This window comes from Psammomys obesus, unplaced genomic scaffold (assembly GCF_907164565.1).
Source record: "Psammomys obesus unplaced genomic scaffold, mPsaObe1.curated_primary_1811, whole genome shotgun sequence".
In the NCBI taxonomy this organism is placed as follows: domain Eukaryota; kingdom Metazoa; phylum Chordata; class Mammalia; order Rodentia; family Muridae; genus Psammomys; species Psammomys obesus.
Genome location: NW_026596046.1, coordinates 6,140,956 through 6,165,870, shown reverse-complemented (window position 1 = coordinate 6,165,870; position 24,915 = coordinate 6,140,956). Strand labels below are relative to the sequence as shown.

The 24,915-nt window shown below is 41.7% G+C and overlaps 1 protein-coding gene across 3 annotated transcripts in view; it reads left to right on the top strand.

Moving 5' to 3' along the window:
• Lrrc28 (leucine rich repeat containing 28) overlaps positions 1-24,915 on the top strand; it is a 118,725-nt gene that overhangs the window by 11,878 nt on the left and 81,932 nt on the right. For all 3 annotated transcript variants that reach the window (XM_055623527.1, XM_055623526.1, XM_055623525.1), the window contains exons 3-5: positions 6,891-6,931; positions 14,563-14,600; positions 15,592-15,729. In XM_055623527.1, coding sequence (XP_055479502.1) covers positions 6,891-6,931; positions 14,563-14,600; positions 15,592-15,729 — 217 coding nt within the window. The remainder of the gene's footprint in view (positions 1-6,890; positions 6,932-14,562; positions 14,601-15,591; positions 15,730-24,915) is intronic.

The following is a 24,915-nucleotide window of genomic DNA, read 5'->3' as shown; positions in this document are numbered from 1 at the left end:
TTCCATTATGTTGTCATTTTCATTGTCTTTGGTGGTGATGATATAACTGTCCTACCTAGTGGTTATGGGTAGTTGTGGGTTTGATTTGCACCTCTTGGAGGCTGATAATGTTAAGCAGCATTCGTATATTGTGTTTGTTGCCTTTCTATTGCTGTAGAAAAATACCTGGATAACCAACGTAGAAAAGGTTTATTTTGGCTTGTGGTTTTAAAGGTTCTAGTCCACAAATGAGTGATCATTAAGAACTCAGTGGGAGTGCTGGGTGATAATGGTGGTGAGTGTGTTGTGAAGTACAACTGTTCCTCTTGTGATTGGGTAGCAACAGTAGAAAGAATGAGAGAGGAGGAGGAGGAAGGCAGGGACTCAGTTCTCCTAAAGCTGACATTCCCTGTGACCTAAAGACTCACTGCCTCTGGATAGCAGCACCCTGTGACCCAAGCCTTTAAGGTGGCATTGGAGTTCTATCTCTAGCATATACTCTTTTATCATTATTCCGTCTTTGAGTAGCCTTTTGTTACTGAGTTACAGTAGTTCTTTTATCTTCTGGGTGCTAGATCCTTATCTGCCATGTGTTTTTCTAAGTATTTCTCTCAATATGTACATTGTCTTCTATTTCTAATGTCCTTGAATGTACAAAAGGTCTTAATTATGATGAAGTTCAGTGTATCTACTGTTTTCCTGTTGTAGTTCATGCTTTTATATACTGTGACTCGACTGCCAAATCCAAGAGTAAGGAGATTGATTCATTTTCTTTTAAGTAATTTGCTTTCATTCTATACATGTGGGTGTTTTGCCTGCAGTTATGTCTGTGTGTTAAGTGCATGCAGTACCCATGGAGGCCAGAAGAAGGCACTGGATCTCATGAGCTAGGAGTTACAGGTGGCTGTGAGCCAACATGTGGCTCCTGGTCCTCTGGAAGAGCAGCCAGTGTGCCTAACTGCTTTCCATCTGTCTAGCACCGCATTCCTATATTTTGTGTAAGTGATGATTTTGGCTCTTAAACTTAAGTTCTTGAATTAATTATTATATAGTGTGAAATAGGAGGTACAAAAACATTCTTTTTAATTTTTTATAACTGCTGTAGGAGCCAAAATTTATGACATCTGTGAGATGTGTTTTTAGATGTTAGATTGCAGCAGGTGCTGAACCTTAAGTCCTGGTAGCTTTTAGGCACACAGGTATTTCTCATTCCTGATGGATGCAAACAATTGCAGATTGTTTGGGTACTCTAGCTTGAGATGTATTCCCTCAGGGGTGAGCCCTAACAAATCTGTTACCATCTTGGAGTCACTGTGGAGCAGGTAAGTTCTTTTGAGAGACTAGGAATTAGACTTTCTGGGAGTCAGGCAGGTAGGGAGAGAGGCTATGGCTAAGGGATAAAGGTGACAAACCCAAGATGGCCAACTTTTCCTTAGCCTCCTTATTGATAGCTTAAAACAAAGCCTTGTAGGCTTTTGTGTCCCACCAAGCAGCCCCATGCTGGTGGACTCGATCAAGGCCTGATCAGGGCATGTCACATAACAGTTGTAGGCCAGCCAACCAGCCTGTCTTTCTTCAAACCAAGCAACACCAAATTAGGGAAGGAAAGCTTTTCAAAGACTTAAGCAACCACAACCCCTGAGAAGAGACTGGATTTTTGACTTTGCAAGTATTTTCTTTACTTTCTAGAGGCCTTGTTTTCTGTGTCTGCTGAAAACCTGTGTTTTCTCATCCTCAGACTGCTAATTCTGTCTGCTCCTGTTTGCAGTGTTTGAGATTTCTTTGGTGCTGCCCGACTCAAGGTTTTTTTCTGCCATTTAATTCCTTAATTGGCAGGGGGAAAAATCCGAACCTGATCAAGACCCCTAGTTTTTGAAGGAGAGGAGTAGGAAGGACAGACTCTATCAGAGCACATCACAGAGCTGCAGTGGTTTATAAAAAGCATGAAAAGTCTCGTGCCAAGTTACAAAACCTTCATATTTAAGGGGAGTTTGAAATCAACATTTTATGACAGCAGTACATGTTAAAGCTCATTTTTGCACTGGTGATGAAGAAAATTTGTTGATGTAAATGTTAATGGAATTTCTATTTTCCTCATACTGAAATGTGGGATTAAAAAGAAGGGAGTGATACTCCGGAGCATCAGCAGGGGTCAGTCATGGCCTGCTCAGCAGATGCTGTTTCCTAGGCTGGGCATTTTGCAGGAGATCTGTATTTACTTATTTTGTATTTTCAAAAGGCAGGATTCTCACAAACTACAGTCTTCTCAAGGTTAAATATAAACACAGTGTGCTTAACTTGTTAATAAACTCATACTGAAGCCTGTCAGCAGCAGAAGTATGGTTTCAGTGTTTTGTATATAGTTCTTACTCAAAAAGCAAACCAGCTTATCAGGGAATTCTCTGACAGAGCCAAGGAGGCAGAGGGTCATGCCGGCTAGTCAGTAACAGCACTGGCACTCCAGCAGATGAAACTAGGTGAGGCCTGACACCTTCCCTGCCCCGGAATTCGCTTTAATGGGAACATTGCCGATAAAGCCCTCTGTCCTGCAGCTCTCTGGTTTTGCTAGGTATGCCCATAAATGGAAGTGTGTGTTGTTACTAGGAAAGATACCAATACTAAAAGTCCATTCCGGGGATTTGGCTAGATCCACTGGTGACATCTGAGAAAGTAAGTTTTGAATGTGTGAAGACTCACAGCTTTTACCACTTAAATGTAAGTGGTTCTGTCAACAGTGAGAACTCAAAATTTCAATCATTTCACAATATCCACGTTTGTGGATGTAGCTCAGAGGAAAGAGCACAGCTATAGGTCTGTACACAGTTGGAATGTATCTGTATGCCTGTGTGAAATTATAATGTTACTTTCTCATATAAAAGAAACCAGTGATAATAAACGAGAAGAAAAAAAAAAGAAACCAGTGGATTTCCATTATGTTTAGGGTTTTAAAAATAAAGCTATTTTGTAGAATGAAATATAAGCTCATATATTAGTTACTTCTCTTATCATCTCTTATCACCTGCCAAGCTAAGCCTTACTTCCTAAGGCTCTTCAGTTTTCCCCAGACAGCCCCACCACCCAGGGACCAAATGTTTAGACATGAGTCTGTGTTAATTTTTTACATTCAAACCTTAACAGTCCTTGCCACTTTGTGCAAAACCACTGTCTTTACATTTGATTCTTACCTAAGTTTTAAATTTAAATATGGTTGCATATGTGCATGTGTGAGTACATGTGTCCAAGAAGTCTAGAAGAGGGTGTAAGATCTCTTGGAGCCGGATACACGTGGCTGTGAGCTGCCAGACACAGGTACAAGAGCAGAATGTTTGTATGAGCTACTTTCTGTTGCTGTGATAGAACAGCTGCTGAAGCCGCACATCTTGAACTGCAAGAAGGAATCAAAGAGCCAGCTAGGAGTGGGATGTGGTATTGAAACCTCAGAGCTCTGTACCCTATTTTTTAATTGGATTACTTGATCTGTTGCTTTTTAACTTCTTTAGTTCTTTATATATTCTGGATATTGGGCCTATGTCAGATATAGGGTTGGTAAGGATCCTTTCCCAATCTTGAGGCTGTCGTTTTGTTCTGATGACAGTGTCCTTTGCTTTACAGAAGCTTTTCAGTTTCATGAGGTCCCATTTATTGATTGTTGATTTTAGAGCCAGTGCTGTTGGTGTTCTGTTCAGGAAGTTGTCTCCTGTGCCAATGAGTTCTAGGTTCTTCCCCACTTTTTCTTCTAACAGGTTTAGTGTGTCTGGTTTTATATTGAGGTCTTTAATTCACTTGGACTATAGTTTTGTGTGGGGTGATAAGTATGGATCTATTTGCATTTTTTCTACGTGTAGACATCCAGTTAGACCAGCAACATTTGTTGAAGATGCTATCTTTTTTCCATTGTACGATTTTGGCATCTTTGTCAAAAATCAGGTGCCCATAAGTGTGTGGGTTTATCTCTAGGTCTTCAATTCGATTCCATTGATCCACTAGTCTGTTTCTATGCCCGCACCATGCTGTTTTCATTACTGTTGCTCTATAGTACATCTTGACATCAGGCATGGAGATACCTCGAGAAGATCTTTTATTGTAGAGGATTGTTTTAGCTATTCTGGGTTTCTTGTTATTTCATATGAAGTTGAGAGGAATATCAAATGGCAGAGAAACACTTAAAGAAATGCTCAACATCCTTAGTCATCAGAGAAATACAAATCAAAACAACCCTGATATTTCACCTTACACCCATCAGAATGGCTAAGATCAACAACTCAAGTGACAATATATTCTGGTCGGAATGTAAACTTGTACAACCACTTTGGAAATCAATCTGGTGCTTTCTCAGACAATTAGGAATAGTGCTACCTCAAGATCCTGCTATGCCACTCCTAGGCATATATCCAAAAGATGCTCAAATATACAACAAGAACATTTGCTCAACCATGTTCATAGCAGCTTTATTTATTTAATCTGGAAACAGCTTACTTGTCCCTCAACTGAGGAATGGATACAGAAGTTGTGGTACATTCACACAATGGAAAACTACTCACCAATGAAAAACAAGGAAATCATGACATTTGCAGGCAAATAGTGGGAGCTAGAAAAGATCATCCTGAGTGAGGTAGCCCAGGAGCAGAAAGACACACATGGTATATACTCATTTATAAGTGGATATTAGACATATAATATAGGATAAACATACTAAAATCTGTATACCTAAAGAAGCTAAATAAGAAGGAGGACCCTGGGTAAGATGCTTAATTCTAAATCAGAAAAACAAACAGGATAGATGAAGAGGGAAAAACAGGGAATAGGACAGGAGGATACCACAGAGGGCCTCTGAAAGACTCTACCCAGTAGGGTATTGAAGCAGATGCTGAGACTCAGCCAAACTTTGGGCAGAGTGCAGGGGATCTCGTAAAAGAAGGGGGAGATAGAAAGACTGGGGGTGGGGCAGGACCAGAGCTCCACAAGGAGAGCAAAAGAACCAAAAAATCTGGGCCCAGGGACCTTTTCTGAGACTGATATTCCAACCAAGGAAAATTCATGGAGATAACCTAGAACCCCTGCACAGGTGTAGCCCATGGCAGCTCCGGCTCCAAGTGGGTACCCTAGTAAGGGGAACAGAGACTGTCTGACATGAACTCAGTGGCTGGCTCTTTGATCACCTCCCACTGGGGGGTGCAGCCTTACCAGACCACAGAGGAAGACAATGCAGCCAGTCTTGATGAGACCTGATAGACTAGGATCAGATGGAAGGGAAGGAAGACCTCCCCTATCAGTGAGCTTGTGGAGGGGCACGGAAGGAGAAGAGGGAAGGACGGGGCTACAGCTGGGATACAAAGTGAATAAACTGTAATAAATTAAAAAAATTAAAAAACAAAGTAATAAGAATATAATTATTCATATTAAAATAATATACTTTCTCATTAAAGCTCACAAATTAATAAAAGCATTTAAAGGTATAAAAATAAGAAAAAGAAAGCTCAGAGCTTTGCCCCTGCGACATACTTCCTCCAGGAAGGCCACACCTCCTAAACCTACCTGAACAGTGGCCCCAACTGGTGGGACATCTCATTCAAACCATCACACATCCTTAGAGCTGCCCAGCCCCCCAGTCCCCAGGCACAGTTGTTTTTATAACAGGGTTTACAGAACCATGTCTTTAGGACCACTGGTAAGGTATTACAGGACAATAGATAATTTCCTAAACACCCCCTCCCCTCTCCCCTTTGCATGTGGTAGGTACTACTTCCTGTGCCCAGGGGATGAACTCGGACTACCCTCCTGTCCACCTCGTGCCAGTCTCTTATGTTTGTCTTTCAGAATCCACGTCAGACATGTTTTTATTTTTGTTTTCAAAAAGCCATTCCTGGTTCATTCGTTTGAAACCTAGTTTACGTGTTGGTGTTTAGAATGAAAAAACATCCTGTGCACTCCTTCAGTTTTCATGGTGTATGTCTTCATCTACTTGTAAATCAGAACGATGTTTGTGATTGTTTCCCCGGAGACCCCCCCCACCCTACCCCTGCTCCTTTCAACCTATGAGTAGAACTGTAGAAATTTTCCCTTGGGAAAGCAGCCCCCACCCACTTGTGACACACTTCATCTGTCTGCCATTCCCTTAGACACCACCCTCAGGCCTAAAATAATTGGACCACAGCCCTCCTCCAACCATTCCCAACCTTTTTAGGTCTCAGTGCGTGGAAACCCTGGAGATCTTCACAGCCTGGGGCACGCCAGGTGGGAGTGATCTGCCACTACGAGGCCACTGTAACTAAGCACCAACAGTGCATTTGCTCACACCTTGGAGGCAAGCGTCCAGAATGAGGGTGTGGTCGTCAGGGTGGGGTGCCCTCTCTCCATGCCTTCTCCCCGTGCAGGCTTTTGGCAGTCTTAGCATTCCTTGTCCACAGCTGCCTCTCTGCTTCCTGACCCTCTTCCTACTGTCTGTCTCCTAAGAGGTGTCTTTCTTTCATGACCGTGGAGCCCAAGGACGGTTCTGGTTTCTCTAAGGGGTTCTCAAAATGTGGGTTGTGACCTCTTTGGGGGTTGAATATCGCTTTCATAGGACAGGGGTCACCTAAGACTATTGGAAAACACAGATATTTACGTTTTGATTCATAACAGCAAAATTATAGTTATGAAGTAGTAACAAAAATAAATTTTTGGTTAAGGGTCACCTCAGCATGAGGAACTGTATTAAAGGGTTGCAGCAATAAGAGATGCTGAGTTTAACTGTTTGAATATACCAAATGTCTTGTGGTCATTGTAAGTATAAATCCCAAACATGCTGAATTACTATCTTTCCATTCTCAAAATTTATATCCCACAAAGATAGTTTGTTGTGTTTAAGGTAACTAAAAATGTTAATACTTTTTTTTCAAAGGTAAAATTAATTCTGAGTTTTTAATTTTCAGCCAGAAAACCTTGCTCAGAAGCTTCCAAACCTTGTGGAACTGTGAGTCTGTCTATTCATTATTTTAAAATAAGAATGGAGACTAAGTTATTTGAAGTAGCAGCGTATATAATTTTAATACAGTCTTTTGTTACTTTTGGGTGTGGTTGTCATGTTGCTGCTGTGGGTAGACTGGACGCTCTGTTAACTGCTGGGCTGTGGTAAGGCCTTTTAGTGTGTTGCAATAGCTCATCTCAGGCAGTGAAGATGCTCTGAGTACAGCAGGTTTGCATTCACTGGGGGGATTCCTACTGTTGTTATTCCTCCTGTCTGTGTGTGCTGAGTGGCGTGAAGGCCTTCCAGGCAGCTGCCACTTCCACACCAGGAAGCCCAGCCAATCCAGTGCTATCTATCTTATTTCCCTCTTACTGAGTGGGTCTTAAGTTCAATTAGAAAACTATTGAATACCACCAGGGTTGCATTTTTTAATATACAAGATGATGTTATCCACAATAAAAAATAGCTTTTACATCTTCTTTTTTATATGCCATACATTTGTTCATAAGTTTGTTTTTTCATTCTTTCATTCATTCATTCATTCATTTTTAAGTGCCCCAGCTTATTCAACATAGAATGTTGAAAAGAAGTGATGAGAACACACAGGATTCACTGTATTCTTTTGTTCAGTCTCTCTCATTAAGCATGCTAGCAGTAGGCCTCTCCTAAGACCGGGAACATTCTTTTCCACTTCTAATCTACAGAGTTGTTACTTATTTATTTTTTATTTCAAAGGATTACTCTTTCTTCCTATTCCAGCATTGTACATTATACTGATCAATACTTGTACATTGAACCAATATTGCTGGGATAACTTCTGTTTGGTCATAGAATATAATTATTTATATATGTTGTTAGTTTTGGTTAGATACTGGAATTTTGCAGCTGTTTTTAAAAGGGGAATTTTTCTGGAGTCTTGCAATTTTTATCTGTATTTGGTATCCTAGTATTATTGGCTTCAGAATGAGTTGGCAAGAGTTTTTCCAGCCTTTCAGTTTTCTTTACCTTGCCCCTTTTTTCATAAAAACTCTTTGCTAAGTTTGGTAGTGTTCCCTGGCTAATCGTGAGCTGACCACCGATCAGCTTTTCTAGACTTACTGAGTGCAGACTTGCTCATAGGCTGTTGGTGGTCAACTCGTGATTAGACAGACTTACTGTAATTGCTTACTCTGTCCAGTCCCCTAGCCTGTGAGTCTGTGAGTGCTGAGACACACCTTGGCATTGTCATTATCAGCCACGTGACTCCGCTCTAGCCTTAACATCTTCTTGCCTATGTAGGGCTTCAGTTCAGCAGATGTGAGAGGCCAAGGCCTTCTCCCATTGTAAGCTGCTCTGGACCTGTGTATATCCCACCTGTGCCGGTGGGCTGCTGGGCGCCAAAGCCCTCATGGACACGTCCAACCAGCATCTCCTTCAAGTTTTCTGGTCTGTGTATTATTTGTTACAGTTATTTTCTACTGCCCCAGGAAGCTGTGACATTCAACAGTTTCCTGTAATTTGATTCAGTTTAGCACTGGGGGCAGATAGGGTTGTGTGTGTGTTCTTAACCTAGCTAGTAAGATCTATGTCTCTAATTACTGTGTTATGTATGTATATAATGTGTGTGTATATGAGAGAGAGAGAAGGAGAGAGAGCGCACTCTTTGCCAGTCAAGTCTTCCTGGCTACTCTGAGACTAAGTAGATAGTAATTCTTTCGGAATGTGGCCTGGAAAGCCTTCTCACTCATTTCCCCCCAGGCTACTGCTTTTCAGTTAGGTTGTGAACTCTTGGCTTTTCTTAATTCTGCAGACCTGGACAGTGGGGTACAGGACAAGCACATGTGAAAACCCCGCAGAGCTCACAGCTCCACAGCATTTTTCTTTATATATCTTTCCCTGTCACTGCAGGCCTTGGGCTAGTTTCCATAGTGTTATGTATGCTGCTTCTGGAAATTTTTACAGTAGTTTCATTGATTTTATGGAAAGAGATTCTTATGTTATCACTTTTGCTCAGAATTTTTAGTTTTTATAAGAAACTGCTGAATAATTTTCTAGATTAGCTATGCCATTTTACACTTCCCTGGTATATTAGAATTGTCTCCTTACAGCAGCAACTCACAAAGCCTAGCTCGGCCTTCGACTTGCTGTGTAGACAAGGGTGACTTCTGACCCTCCTGCAGAGCTCTACCTGCCAAGTGCTGAGATGGCAGGCCTGTACCACCACGCCCAGCTTATTAGCTGCCGTCCATGTTGCTGTGACCAAGTGCCTGACAGGAACAGCTTAGGGCAGCGGCTCTCAACCCTCCTAATGCTGCGGCCCTTTACAGTTCCTCATGTTGTGGTGACCCCCAACCAAAAGATTCTTTTTGTTGTTACTTCATAACTGTAATTTTGCCTCTGTTAAAAAAATCATAATGTGAATATTTTTGGAGACTTTCCAAATATTAATTTGTAATGTAAATACTTTGGAGGTTTGCCAAAGGGGTCATGATCCACAGGTTGAGAACCACTGACTTAGAGGCAGACAGACTTATTTTGGTTCACAGTTTCAGGGGATTTCATTGAGTGACTGGGAAGGTGTGGCAGGATAGCGCAGCACCAGAGCTGGCAAGGCAACTCTCACATGGTGTAGGCAGGAGGCACAGAAAGGGGAATGCAGACCATCAGGCCATAGCCGTAAGATGGTGCCACTCACTCAAAGCATATCCTTCTGCTCAGCTGCTTCTCACTTGAAAGGCCCTCACAGGCGCACCTAAGGCTGTGCTGCAGTCTCCGCTGTGATCCTTCCTCTGCTGAAATTGGCAAGGAAGGTTAGCCATCACACCCAGCAATACTTCCTCCTTCGTGGTATCACTGTTTCCTATTCCAGCCATTCTGATGTGACTATGGTTTATGTCACAGTGTGGCGTCATCTGTGTTTCTGGTGACGTTGAACACCTTTTCATGCACCTACTTGTCGTCTGTCTTCACTGCCTGCTTCTTTATGCTTAGGTTTTCCTGGTTCCTGATGGATTCCATAAACAGTCTTCTTGTCTGATGTGTTACAAGGACTTTCTTCTAGGGCACAGATCTTCTCTTCATCTTTCTTCTGTTCTTTTGCAGAGGGAAAGTTGTCCACTTGGATGAAATCTAGTGCACAGTTTTTGCTTTTATGTGCCATGCTTTGATCTCAAATGAAGAAGCCTGTGGTGGTTTTCTTCTTTTTCCTTCCCTAAAAGTCATATTTTTTTTGTCTTAGTCCCCTACTGCATCTTTTGGGGATGTTTTTCTAGGATTAGGGTTCCTTGTTGTTAGTATGTCTGTCTTTTGGCATTTGGCATTTCCCTCTGGCCTGCAGTTTATCAAGACACATCTGTTGCTCTTAATATTTATCTGTTTGTGTGTAAGGTGTTTTGTTTGTTTGTTGTTTGTTTTCCCTTCCTCTTGATTTAGGCTGAGGAGTTTCCTTTTAAATTTTAATTCCTTTTTGTGGTGGTGGTACTGGAGTGGTACCCAGGACTCTGTGTGCTGGGTAAGCACTCTGCCCTTCACAGCCCCAGGAGGCTCCAGGTTTTTACTCTCTTTTGCAGGAATTTGATCGTGAGTCCCTTGTGGTTTTCTTGTTCCTTATCTCTGAGCATTCTGAGCTTCCGTGGTTTATTTCCTTCACCTTCGGATAATCCTTGACATTGTTGCATCAGTTGTTTTTATCCCTCTGCTCTGCCTTTGGCCTCTACGTGTGAGGCTCTTGCATGCTCGTTGGACTGTCAAATGCATCCCACAGTGGTCAAGACTGTGCTTTTTCAGTGTCTTTCTCCATTGTGCTTCAGTTTTGATAACTAACTCCATCCAGAGACTTTATATTATGTATTTTCATTTTGTGTGTAGATATCTTTGATCGCTAGACATTTCATTTTTCTTTATATTTTATAGTTCTTACAATATTTATAATTTTCATCTAACTACCTGAAAATGATCATTATAGCTATTTAGATGTCCTTTCTTAGTAGTCGTTTGTTTAGTGGGTTTATTTGTTTTTTTTTTATTTTTTGGGGGTGGGCGGGTCATTTTCCTCATTGGATGATGGGTTTTATACATTTTCTATTACCATGTGTCTACATTTTATTTTCCTTTGGTTTCACTGTTTGTTGGCATTTGTGTTTGGTTCTTGTATGGCTTTCTTAGACTTGGAGCAGTCTCAGATCCAATGATAGGGTAGCTCTCTTTGCACAGGCCAGGGCTGTCTTGCATTTTTCTGAATGGCCTGGGTAAGATCAGGGTTTGGCAGTGTGCTTGAACTCCCATCTCGCAATCCAGGGAGCTTTGTGCACTGCTCAGCTGACAGCTTCTCTCCTGTTTGTTTGCCCAGAGTTTCTCTTATGCGTGTGCATTTCAGAAGTTAGCAAAGAGTCAAGAGCTCCTTTACATTTTTGGAGTGAGGTGGTAGAGTGGGGGTGAGGTAGCGCCATCACCTCCTGAGCCTGGTCCCCTTGGCTGCTAGCTGCCTGAGTCCGATTCTCTTCCTATGCCGTAGTTCAGAATTTCCCCAGAAACTGACAGTTAGGGGATGGTGTGGCTTGCCTTGCTAGTTCCATTCTTTTAGGAAACAAAGTCTTAGTCACCTGTTGTCACTGTCTGAAAATAGTTGTTTCCTAGATCCCATCTGTTTTTTCCTTGTTTATATAGTCAGGTCAGTCTGGTCCTTGTTACTCGTTATGTCTAGAAGTGGAAGTCCTGTTCCTTCAATTAAGAAGATAGCATTTCACTGTAGAATATGCTTCATAGTTACAGGGAAGTTGTAAAGAGAGCACAGAGTGTTCTGGTATACCCTTCACCCAGTTTTCTCTCTGGTTAACATCATGAATTCCATGGGACATTTGTCAACACTAGGAAATTGACATTCACATACTGAGTAAAAGTTTGTTTCAGTTTATTAAAAACAAAACAAAAAACAAAAAAATAAGGCAAAATGACTTAGCCATTTTCCAAAACAACTATACTGGTAAGTGGTATTTCTAGCACAAACTTGATTGTCTACAGTATTTCAGCAGAACACGATGAAAGTTAGTTATTTCGGAGTATCAAGATTTCAGTTACTCTAAAATGAAAACAAAAACAAATAACCTGGTAAAATTGAAAGTCCCGAACCTGTGATCATAAATGCCCCACAGCTGCCCAGCAGCAGGCATCACTGATTCTCACTCCATCCCAACGAGCGCCACTGTAAGAGCCCCACACTATCAGCCCTCTAATCCCCCAGAGAGATGCCACCTGCATTAGGAGACCGAGGCTCTTGGTAATGCCCTATGGTCATGTGACTGTGAAGGTGCAGTAAAGATAGGGTGTTCTGATACACCTGTCACCCAGTGACCCAGGAGGGGCATACTGCCTGTACCAGATGGAGTCTTTTTTGGTTGTACCCTAAAATTATTTGTGGAATTGGGATTGTGATGTACTTAGTGCATGAGGGATGACCTTTTGGAGACCCTAATAGTTCCAGTGTGTAGTTAGGGTCAGGGACACTATGGTGCTTTATAGCATCTTTATCATAACATAGATATATTTAGTGTATTAAAATGTGTTTTTGAGTTTCAGTCATAATAGTTGGTACTTCAGTATATATTTTGATTTGGACATTTTCATAGGTAGGACTCCAGGCAAGTGTTTTATCGAAGCAATTTTTAAAGCTCAGTTCTGCCTCTATTTTTATGTGATAGCGTCTTGTTTTTCTGTACAACAAACACATATTTAGTGTGTGTGCCTTGCACACATATTTACAGTCTTTCTGGCACAAATAACCTTTATCAAGAGTGCTTCCCAAAGCATTGAGTTTAAAATGTATAATCAAGTCATATACACTAAGCGAAGAATGAGTCTGTTTTAGAGTGTGCGCTTGGTTAAATTGTGTCACATAGCTGTCAGGTAAGGGCTTGCTGCCTGGCAAACATAGAAACTGGTACTATGGCCTGGTCTTCTGCTAAAAGAAAAAGCAAGAACGCCAGGAGCTCTAGGCTCAGGCCTCTTCTGTTGGTGGCGATGTGGGAACATGGAAGGCAGGAGAGGAAATGCTTTTTGGTCAGTGGCGAGGTAGGTGCGCTTGTTTTCCTTCCTTGGTTGTGGAGTTTATTGTGCTATGCTGGGAATTCTGGCATGTGATCTTGATCAGAGAACCCGGTTGCTTCCCTTCATAGCTACTTCTGAAAAACTGGTTTCAAACCTTAAGAGTCATTAGTGAAAAGCCTTTTAGGTATTTCCTGGGGGAAAAGTCTCACATCCGAGTGTGGCTGGGCTGATTCAAAACCCACAGGTTTAATTGGGCATAGAAAAAGCTGTACAAAATTAACTTTTGTTTTTATTATTCTGTGCTCATTGACATTTTAGCATTCACTAAAGATTTTCAAAATGCAACAGAAATTTTCTAAGTTATGTTTTAAAATACTTGTGGGGACTTACTTTTAACCTACAATAAATAAAATGATTGGTTTGGAAATCAAGTATTCTAAAATCTAGTTTTGTTTGTTTTACCTCAAAATCAGTAATAAAACTTATTTTCTTGTATTATTACTGCATGATCTCTGGTGGTCACTGGGTTTGGCTGAGTATCTGGCTTTAGATGGTACCTAGAGTCTCCACCAGAGTGTGCCAAAGGTACTTCAGTGGGAAAGTGTTGATGGCTTAGACTTGCAGGTCTTTTTAAAGAACTTCCATTGCTGAGAAGTAAAATTTCTGTCCCTTGGCATCTGAATATTTGTATGGATATGTTAATGAACATTTAATCTCTATTCTTGGGTTACAGGAAGCATGCCAACTAGAGATCTCTTTAAGGGGTGCTTTTTGTTTGTTTGTTTTTTGTTTTTAGATTATTTTGTCTAAGAGTGTGTCCCCTGCGAGTTTGATGTGCACCATGTGCACAGCTGGCACTGCGGTGTTAAGAAGAGGGTGTTTGATCCCTGTAACTGGAATTACGGGCAGTGACGAGCCACCAAGTGGGTGTAGGAACTGAACCTGGCTCTCCTATAACAACCAGTCAAATGCTCATAATGGCTGCCTGAGCCAGTTAGAAATACCTTTATTGCACTGTTGCCCTTTAGAAACTAACATGATGTCCTCTTTTACACAATAGATATTTCTTTTTCTTTATACAGTAGATGTATTTCTGAAACCCTAGATAATTTAAATGAACTGGAGGAACTAGGTTTTTTTTTTTGTTTGTTTGTTTTTGTTTTAGATTTATTTACTATGTGTATAATGTTCTGCCTACATGTATGCCTGCATGCCAGAAGAGGGCACCAGATCTCATTATAGATGGTTGTGAGCCACCAGCTAGTTGCTGGGAATTGAACTCAGGACCTCTGGAAGAGCATCCAGTGCTCTTAACCTCTGGACCATCTCTAACCCCCAGAGCTAGTAATTTTTCAATTATGTTTAAAAATACCTTATGATTTTTATATTATTATTTTAAAATGACTTAATCAGAAGGTGGCTTAGTTTTTGTTATTTAGCACAACTATTACTCTCCAAGTATTATTAGTTGGCTGCTCTTTGGGTTAACATTAGGGTATAAAAGGAAGTGGCACCCTATATTTGCTAAGTTTTCAAACAGAGCTTGTATTAGCTGGTTATCAGCAGAATACTGAATAGTAACAGCTATCCCCGCTCCCACCCCCTTCTTGTTACAGGTACCTACACTCAAATAACATAGTTGTGGTTCCGGAAGGTAAGCACATTTATAATTTCTAGTGTAGTTTATGTTTTGCTTCATGAATAGATGAAGTTATCTCTTCAAACCTAATTTTGGTTGGTGTGTTAAGGCATTTTAATCCCAAGGACTTTTAATTTATTTACTTTAAAATGTAAATCCAGTTAAGATTTACATACTAAATAGAGAAATCTGAAAAGACAATAAATGGGCAGGTAAGTTACTAGCTAATTACTGCTGCCAGAAGACAGTGAAGTAAGTATTAAATTCAGCAAACTAAGAATTTAGTTCCATATAAGTTAATATATTCTTTTTTTGAAAAGTAATATATTCTTTAAAATTTTTGTGTGGTGGAGGAAGACCCAGGTAGCAGAGGACAGCAGAGGACAGCCTTGTAACTTGTTCCCCAGACGCCATCCTTTGTTTTTTTTGTTTGTTTGTTTGTTTTAGGGAAATCTCTCTTGTCTGGGACTCATCCTATAGGTGATGCTGGCTGGCCAGTGAGGGACCCCGAGACCCTGTCTCTGCGTCCCTAGCTCTGGGCCACGAGCATGTGCTGCTAGCTCTAGCTTTTTAAACCTGAGGTTCTAAGAACTGAGCTCAGGTTGCCTTCCTGGCAAGAAAGCTCACTGGCCAGCTGAGCCACTTCCCTGGCCTGCTCTCTTACTGACTTCATCTGAGACAAGATTCTGTGTTTCCCTCCTGGCCTCAGACTCTACCCTCCTGCCTCACACACCCTCGGAGGGTCAGAGGTTACTGGTGTTGGCCACTCCCGCTGGGTTAATCTTTGAGTTATATTTTTAGTCACATATTTCTCCCATTGTTTTAACCTTCTTACTTATTCTTTTATTAAGTTACATTTTATCTCAAGGTAGAAATATTCATCACTTTCACAACTCTGTTTTCACTGTTTTGTGAGTCAAAGATAGGAGAGTAAAGATTAAAGCGTTTCATGTAGGAACACTGGAGTCAGACTCATTCTGCCTCTCCCTTCCTTTTCTCTCGGAAGCCATCGGGTCCCTTGTGAAACTCCAGTGTCTGGATCTCAGTGACAATGCCTTAGAGATTGTTTGCCCAGAAATTGGTCGTCTGAGAGCTTTACGTCATCTTCGATTAGCTAATAACCAGCTACAATTCCTACCTCCAGGTAATCCCTGTCTGTATAGCTTCTTCTGTGTCGGGAATCTGTTTTTATTACTGTGTGCACCAGTAGTGGGTGTGTAAATGTATTTGCAATATCCGCTTATTTGAAGATGAAACAAAGGGATGTAGGTGAAACAGGACCAAACATTCTTCTGGGGTAACTGCAAGAAGGCAGCATTTAGCATTTCTGTTTTAGGGCCACTGTGGGGTGCAACATGAGTGTCCTCTCTGGTCACTGCGGGGCAAGGTGTTTGTGTAAAGAGCTATGTTGGTTCTGAGGTTCATATCAAAGACTGTGAGTGAATTCAGATGTTTAAGGTGTTTTTTTTTTTTTAAATAATATTAAAAGGTTAAGTAATGTTTAACTTCAAATAATGAGTCACTTGCTGCTTCAAAGTATTTCCAGTGCAGAAGCCTTCAAGTCAGTAAAGAACACAGCTTTCAGGGTTATCATGTGTGATTACTTGTATGGTGTTTGATCATTCCAGCTTTCAAGTTTCTCTTTGGAGATAGCCAGAAAGTAGATGCTCTTTTGAAGACTGCCTAGAAATTGTAGCAGCAGAGATAGAATTTTCGTACATGACACTAGCACATGCATAATAGATGCTGGGAATGTAGCTTGGTTGGTGGAGTGCTTGCCTGACATGTATGAAACCCTGGATTTGATCTACAGCACTGTCCAAACTAGGAATGGTAATGCAGGAGGATCAGAACTTCAAAGTTGGCCTTAGCTATTTGGTGTGTTCAAGACCCGCCTGAGATACAAGAGACACTGCTTCCAAATTCAAAACAGAAGAATGAAATGTATATCTCTAATGCAGTGTTTGCAAACCATGCTTCTGTACATACAAGGACACAGAGCACTTCTGTTACATACGGGTATTCTGTCCTTTGTTCTTTCCTGTGTATCTCATTTTGCGGTGGAATGTGGTCATTTCCTTCCAGTGCATTCCTAGAAGTTAATGGTGTTTTTCTAACATCATTTCACTGCCTCTTAATAACCACCGCAGGTATGTATTTCCTGACTGCTTTCCTATAATTTGTTTTATCTACACTTCTGTTCCATAAGAATTCAGGCATATATATCTATAGATAGATAGATAGATAGATATAATTTCAGTTTCCTAGCTTTGTCTGTGCTGTCTGTACTTGGCACTTCTTATTTTGAGTGATATTTTATTCTATAACAACTGTGTGTTTTGAATAGGAGCCTTTAAGTGAACCATGAATAGGGACTTTTGTTTGTTTTGAGACAGGGTCTCACTCTATAGCCCTGGACACCTTGGAACTCCATTGCTCTGCCTGTCTGCCACCTGAGTATTGAGAGGACAGGCACTGCACTTGTCACCACGTCCAGCCAAGAGTAACTGTCTTTCTCCCTAGTCATCCTGTGTAGTGCCGGACAGGCCCTCCTACTTCCTTGCCTTGCACTTATACAGCCCACTGTGCGGTCATTTCAAATATTAGATTGATTTGGGGCCAAGTCTAAACATCTCCCCAATGTTTGGGAGACATAGACACCAGCTGATATGTGATGGTGGTCCCTCATACGTAGTCCATGCTGTTATGTAGCTGCTTTTCTTGCTGTATTCCAAAAGACTCAAGAGACCTCTCATTTCACTGTGATGGTTTGTTTATTCGGTGTGTGTGCGCGTGGGCCTGCGTGTCTTTGCATGGGTGTATGTGTATGCATGAGTGTTTGTACATGTGCTTGAAAAACCTTTGAAAATAATTTCATAGCCACTGATTGAAATATGAAAAGTGTACAGGGTGTAGAGTTAACACAGGACGCATAGAAAAGCCCGGCAGTAAGGGTAATGAGAGCTCTCAAGAACTGCTTTTAAGAGTGCACACGGCTGGTCTTTGTGTATCCAGATTGCCATGAGGCCCAGTGTGCTTTCCGTTTCTGACACTTAACCATGGCTTTCATGATAACTAGAGGGTGGTTCTTGATAAATAACCGGTTTTCTAAACACTCTGTCTTCTATTGGATTGCAGAGTGCTGCTGTTCTCTGCTGTGTGCCTTTGCCTTTTCTCAACAGTTGTGATGTCTGACATTAGCAGGGCAGTGTTTCCTGGGAAGTCTGGAAGAAATGGGGGGGGGGAGGAAGAGAAGAGGAAAAAGAGTGCATGGGGAAGGTGTAAGGGGTGTCAAAAATTGATTTGCCTTATTTTCTTGATTATTACATCATATTATGGTATCTCAGGTGCTAGGTCATAGACATGTATATTAGAACTTTAAAAAGGGAAGGCAAAGCATCCACTAGGTTGGGCATCTTGTTCTCCTTCAGTATCCCACCCCCTAGCTCTGTTCTTGGGTCACAAGCTCTCTTCTTGAGCTGTTTCTAGCTGGCGCCTATGAGCCGCAGCTGCAGCCGCAGCCAACCACTGCACACCCAGCACACGCATTGCCTCCAGGGCTCAAGTCGCCTGTCTGAGGTGTTGAAACTGGACCACACTGATCTTCTCACTCACCTCTGCATCAGGTTCTCAGTCACACTCTGCTGTTCAGAGTTAGGAAGCCAGAGTTAGTCATAGCATCATTGCTAGCCTGTCTCTGTATGACTTGAGTCATTGTTGGTCACCTCTGAACCTTTTGTAATATACCTGGTGCTCTTTTCTTTGCCCCCACTTGAATGTAATAATACTGTACAGGGTGCAGAGAACTATAGATAGAGACAGAATGAAGGCATGTGGGGGAACTGTCAACAACTCTTGTGAGGACTGATCTGACTGCACGTGAATGTGTGAAGAAAGCCATGCCGCATGTTCTTTGTATTTTTTTATAAGTTAAAAATATTAACATCCAGGCTGGAGAGATGGCTCAGAGGTTAAGAACACTGGCTGTTCTTCCAAAATCCTGAGTTCAATTCCCAGCAACCATATCGTGGCTCACCATCTATAATGAGATCTGGTGCCCTCTTCAGGCATGCAGGCAGAATACTGTATAAATAATAAATACATAAATCTCAAGAAATTAACATTAAATTACTGTACATATGCATGTTTTATGAATGAAATATATTTAGATATTTTGTTATTCTTATGTGAGAGAATATGATGTGTAGGTATTTAGGGTGTGCCATGGCGCATTCGTGGTAGTCGGGATGACTTGGTGGAGCTGGTTGTGCCCTAAACCTTTACGTGTGTTCCAGGGATCAGACTCCTTTTGCAGCAACCACTCTTAGCTGCTGATTTATCTCCCTGGCCCTGATATACAGAATAATAGATTTTGTTGTTTCTCCTCCTCCTCCTCCTCCTCCTCCTCCTCCTCCTCCTCCTCCGCCGCCACCAGTTGTGAGACATCCTCATTCATATGTATCATTATGTTCTTACTGCCCCTACCCTCTCCCTCCCACTCTGCTTAGCTCCTTCCTCCCCTGCATGGGGTCCTTTCTGTCTCATCATGTATTTCTTTACCTCTTTTGCCCTCAAGTGTATGCTGCCTTGTGTGTGCTTTCTTTCGCTGAGGACGGCTGTGAGTAGCGTTTATGCCCTTGCATACATCAGTACTTTTTTATTTCAAAGTAGTATTCCATAAGTATTCAGTTCCTCTTGATAAGCATATAGTTTTTTTTTTCAAATGTTGGTGTTTATATGAATAAAGCTAATAGAACATAACAGAACAAGGCTTTTTGTGGACATACTTTTATTTCTTTGAGGTAAAATATTTCAAGAATGAAAAAGTTGTTGCTTCATAGGGTAGAGGTACATTTAACTTTATAGGACACTTCCCAGCAGTCTTCAGAGTGACCATCTCAGTTCTCCTCCTGGGGCAGTGTGCAGGAGGCTCCTGACCCCGCCTCCTAGTGTGGGCCTGTGTGCTTCTCCTGCTTATTTTTAGCAGTGCTACTGGCTATAAAAATAGTTGTTTTATTTTGAATTTAGTTTGTATTTTCCTCTTGCCTGAGAATGACAAGAACCTCTCCTTTGATTTGCAGGAGAGAGCTTCCTGCTTTATCTGCTGGTGACTGGCTTTCTCAGTTGCTGAGAAAATTTCTTCCATCACTAATGCTGCCTCTTCTCCCTGTCCCATGAGAGTGCTTCCTGCTGCCCCACCGTGGCCTGTGTTGGCTTCTCTGTACTCTGAAGATTTTTTGCCTCACAGAAATTTATCTTGGCTTTCTTATCGTCTCCAACCCCAGTTTTCCCTAGCTGAAAGCTTCAAGTATCTTGGGAAAATTGTATCTGTGTGTGTGTGTGTGTCTGTCTGTCTGTCTATGTCTGTGTCTGTCTATGTCTGTGTCTGTCTGTCTGTCTGGACTGATTTTTTTTTTTTTTGGTAGCTTTTCTCTGGGGCAGATTCCTTTACCTCCCCTTCTTTGAGTCAGGGAATAGCAGCTGAGGTTCTCTTTTCTTTTAAAATGGGCTTGTCACTTATTGGAATAGGCTTGGATAATTGTGACGTCATTGCCAGTGAATTTTAGGAGCTATGATTATGTGGCATATTCAGCTTTTGTTGGTTGTTACTGGAGAACGGTGATCTCTTACGACTTTTCTATATATTTTTTTTATTAAAACTTCGTGAGCATGGGTATTTTGCCTCCATGTATATATCTGTGCACCACGTTTATGTGGTGCCTCTGGAAGCCAGAAGGCGGCACTGGATCCCCTAGAACTGGAGTGAGGCTGTGAGCCTCCATGTGAATGCTGAGGCTAGAACCCAGGTCCTTTGAAGAGCAGCTAGTGCTCATAACTGCTGAGCCATGGCTCCAGCCCTCCTTAACTTTATTTTACAGTTCATTGTCTATGTGGGGGTGTGACCATGTATTTGCAGGTGCCGGTGGGGTCCAGAAGAGGATGTCAGACCCCCTGGAGCTAGAGTTACAGGTGCTTACGAGCCACCTAATGGGCATGCCAGGAACTGGACTTGGGATCCTTTGTAAGAACACTACATGCCTTTAAGCGCTGAGCCATCTCTCCACCCAAATTTTTAAATTTTTTATTTAAAACCCTTTTGGCTGTGTGGGTGTGTGTGCGTGGCTGCATGCATGTGTTTGTGTGTGTGTGTTTGCTTGCCAAAGCACGTGATGGTTGGAGGACAACTGGTGGAAATGGATTCTTTCCTTCCACATGTAGGTCCCAGGGATCAAACTCATGTCACCAGACTTCCCGGCAAGCACCTTTACCCAGTGAGCCATCTCGCCAGCCCAATGTCTGTATTTTGAAGTTGCCCTTCCCACAACTGGCCACCATAGGTTGTGGCTCTTCTGTGTGTCCTATCTGTTTTCCTGTGAATTACTTGCATATGTTTCCTTGTTGCATCTTATTTCCTGTGCTAGCTTTTCTCTAGGGCTCACATTTTGCAGCTGTACTACTCAGGAGGCACAGTTCTCGTTTATGTCAGGCTAACTTGATGTTGCCTTTCATAATTCTGTATACGTCTTTCATTGGTGCTCTTAGATCGCCTGCTTTATTTCTGTGTATGTTAAAATGTACACAGCTCTTAATTCTTTTCTCTGGATGTCTTTGTGCTGTTTGCATTTCTCTTTCACTTGAAGTACTTCCTTCACTCTCTCTTGTAGCACAGGTCTATGGAGGGACAGTGAGCCATCTTGGAGGTTTGTTTACTTGCTTTTGTTATCGCGAAAAAGTTATCTTTGATTTTTCTGACTTTGGAATTCTGAGTTGGCTAGGTTTCTTTCAGGGTGACTTTCCATTTTCCCCCGTCCTCCACTGAGTATGGTAAAAAGTATCTTGATATTTATGCCATTGCTTCCATGTCTCTCATGGCTTTTACTGTTGCTGAATGCAGATATTTTTTTCATTATCTTTGGTATCATAGTTTGTGATGTATCTCAATGTAGATTTTAATAATAATTATTGTTCTTGGGTTTGTTTTTTTTTTTTTAATTCCCAGTATCGGAAGTTATTCATCATTTCTTCAAATATTTTTCTGCATCACATTTCCTCCTTGTGGAATTGTGGTACAAGCCAGATTGTTTGATAACTTTCTACATGTTTCTAGAACGTTGTTCTTTATTGCTGATAAATTGTTTGCTAATGTTTTAGCTAAAATGGAATTATATCACTTTTCCCCCTTCCTTCCTTTCCCCCATGTCCCCTCTCAAAGGGGTATAAAATAGTCTCTTTTTCTTTGATTTTTAGTATTTCTCTCTGTCTCTCTCTCATGCACACATGCACACAAGCGTATACATAACTATACCCTGTAAGTTCATTTTTGTTGACAATGTGCCTATGGTTTCAGGGTTGACCCCTGTGCATTGGACAATAAATAAGGGGGCTTGTTCTTGAGGGGGGCTAATTCTTCTCCTCCCAGCAGTCATTAGTTGCCTATAGATCTTTGTCTATGGTGAGACCCCATGAGCTTTTCCATCATCCACATTAGCATGTCCATTGATATTGCCATTGTTCAGATCTTGTTTGTGCAGTCATGTCTAGGAGAAACTGATTCACAGCCAACTTCCTGGTGTTCTTCCTGGTATAATATTTCTGGCCCCTCTTCTGGAATTGTACCCTGAGCCATAGGCACAGGAGCTATTATGTAGATGTTTTATCCATTGGGGCTGGGTTGCCCATGATCTGTTGATCTCTGCATTGTATCCAGTTATGGATTTCTGTAATGGTTTCCACTTGTGGAAAGAGAGGCTGCACTTACCTGTAGTTATAAGGATAAGATTTACAGTGTAGTGCAAGGCATCATGCTGGTCTAGCAAAGGGGTGGTAGTACAGTCTTTGGGTGTAAATTGGGTGGCATTATTAGCTTGTTTTCTACCACTGACACTGTGCTCTGTGGCCTGCTGTTCTGCTCCCCTCCTTTAGTCTTCACAGATGCTATAAGGAAAACCACCATGGTTGATCAGCAACAAGTTTGTTGTGGTTCCAGAGGTTGTGAAGTCTAAAATCCAAGTGCTAGAAGATAATATATTTTGAAATTCTAGAAAACCTAAATGAAATTTAAATGACTCATCACTAGAAAGAAAGGCTTCATATATCTTTATTTCAATCCCCCCTTTTCATATAAATACAGTGACCAGAAAATGGTATGTGGCATTGTGGGAAGCATTCCAGTGTTGTTGTTTTCAGTGGTCACAGTGACCTTGCCCTTGCAGATATTGTATAGAGTATAAAAATAAGTAATGATATGGCGGAAAAGGTTACTGCTGGGGTTTCCTCCTTTGAAGATGGTGGAACTGAGAAAGGAGGTTAAATACAGTCTAACCTCCTAGGACTCTATTCTCTGTTTCAGATATGTAAAAATACTGCTACCTGTAGACACAGTGTGGATGGTGGCCTGGGGATCATGTAAATAATAAAGCATAGCCATAAGATAAAAAAAAAATCCAAGTGCTACAAATTCAGTGTCTGGGAAAGCCTGCTGCCTAGTCTATAGGCAGAGTGGTATCTTCTCACAACTTTCACATGATTGAAGAGGCAAGGGTCTCTGAGGTCTAATCGTCTTCATGAGGCCTCTTCACTAGCCCTCCAAAGCTAATGTCTTCCCCTGGCCTCCCTTTCCAGTCATATTGGTGAAGGGGTTTTAACGTGAAATTTGAGGGATATGAACATTCAGACCATGTCCCATTTTTCAATCTTTTTTGCAGTTTTTTCTTCTTGGATTCCCGTTTCTACATTTCCCGGGTGTTTTGTTTGCCTGAAACTCTCCTCTCTTCCTCTTCCTCTTTGTGATGCTGGCCTGTTTGTGGTCTGCTTCCTTGTTCCATGGCCTCGAATGCGCCTGTTGGTGGAGGTCCAGGCTCATCATGGATCTCATCTCTCGTTTCCCTTGTTTCAAAGATTTTAGTTTAGTGCTGCGTGGTCATTGCTTCAAAACACATATGAATCATTATGAAGAGAAATATTACACAGTGACAAATAAAGTAGTATCAGGGGAAAGCTCACATCAGTGCAAGTACACTTGCCAAATACTTTGTGATTGTGTAAAGACTACAAGGGCCAGTGTTACAGGACAAAACAGGAAAGCTAGCTAATGCTTGATACTATTGTGACCATCAGTTCCCTAGAACTCCCATGGGAGAAGGCCATGGTGACAAACCACAGAAAGTGACCAGGAGCCTAAAAAGATGCTGCTTACATCTGCCTTGTAAATCACACTTAAAGCTTTTAATCTTTAAAAAGCTGTTTTGCATACCAAAAAAGGAAGGGCTTTTTAGCTCAAATTAAAAACATGAAGGGATTGTACTTTAGTGGCTAAAAGCATGTACAAGCACAGATGTGTCCTTCATGTAGTCAGCACACAGAGCTAAGTTTTTCATGTGACCAGCACATAGCTGTGCCCTTCATGTAACCAGTGCAATTTTTTCCTGAAAGTCAGCCTTCATGTGTGATTTTTTTTTCCCTTAAAGTTATTTTTTTTTCCAGTTGCCCCTGTTGCTTCATTGAGCTACCTCTTTTTAGGGTGCTCCTGTTGCTACCCACGCAGCCTTGAATTCCATGCTCACTAGTCTCTGGAGGTAGATGATTGACCTTTGCAGAGGTCATAGAAGCAGTGCTCAACCCTCTGGGCTCCCTGTTACTTAATGTTCTGTTGGTTGAGTTTTATTGACACAGACTAAGTGTGGCACGGGCTGACAGATTGTGGCAGGTGCCTCATTGATTCTGCAGAGGTATGGCTTCTACCCTGTAGTTGTAGCCCTGGTTACATGGGCTCCACCTATGATTCCTGCATTAATTAACTTTTATAACATTGCTAAGTGGCCTAGGAATGGAACACTGGATCCTAGCAATTCATTATCTATCCCATTGAGCTTCCTAGCAATCAACTAACTCAGAGGCAGCTCTTCGTGAAATCTCAGAACACAGAGTGCCGTATTATGCCTGTAGGCCCCTGTGATCTCATCTCTTTACCCCACATTGCCTCCCTCAGTACACTGTACATTATCACAGGCAGTGGTTCCTCCTCCCACCTCTTTGATGTTGAAAACACATCTGAGAAATGGTTCCCCTAAAAAGCACTCCTCCAGTGTCACCAGGCCACATATGTGTGGCCAACGAGGTATGTCAGCAGACTGAGTTGGGAGACCTGCTGTTTTTCTTGCTTTACCAGACACGTACATGATGCATGTGCGTATCAACCCTGATAGGGGGGTTGGGGATTAAGCTTAGTGGTAGAGCTCTTGCCTAGCAAGCGCAAGGCCCTGGGTTCAGTCCTCAGCTCTAGAAAAGAAAGAAAGAAAGAAAGAAAGAAAGAAAGAAAGAAAGAAAGAAA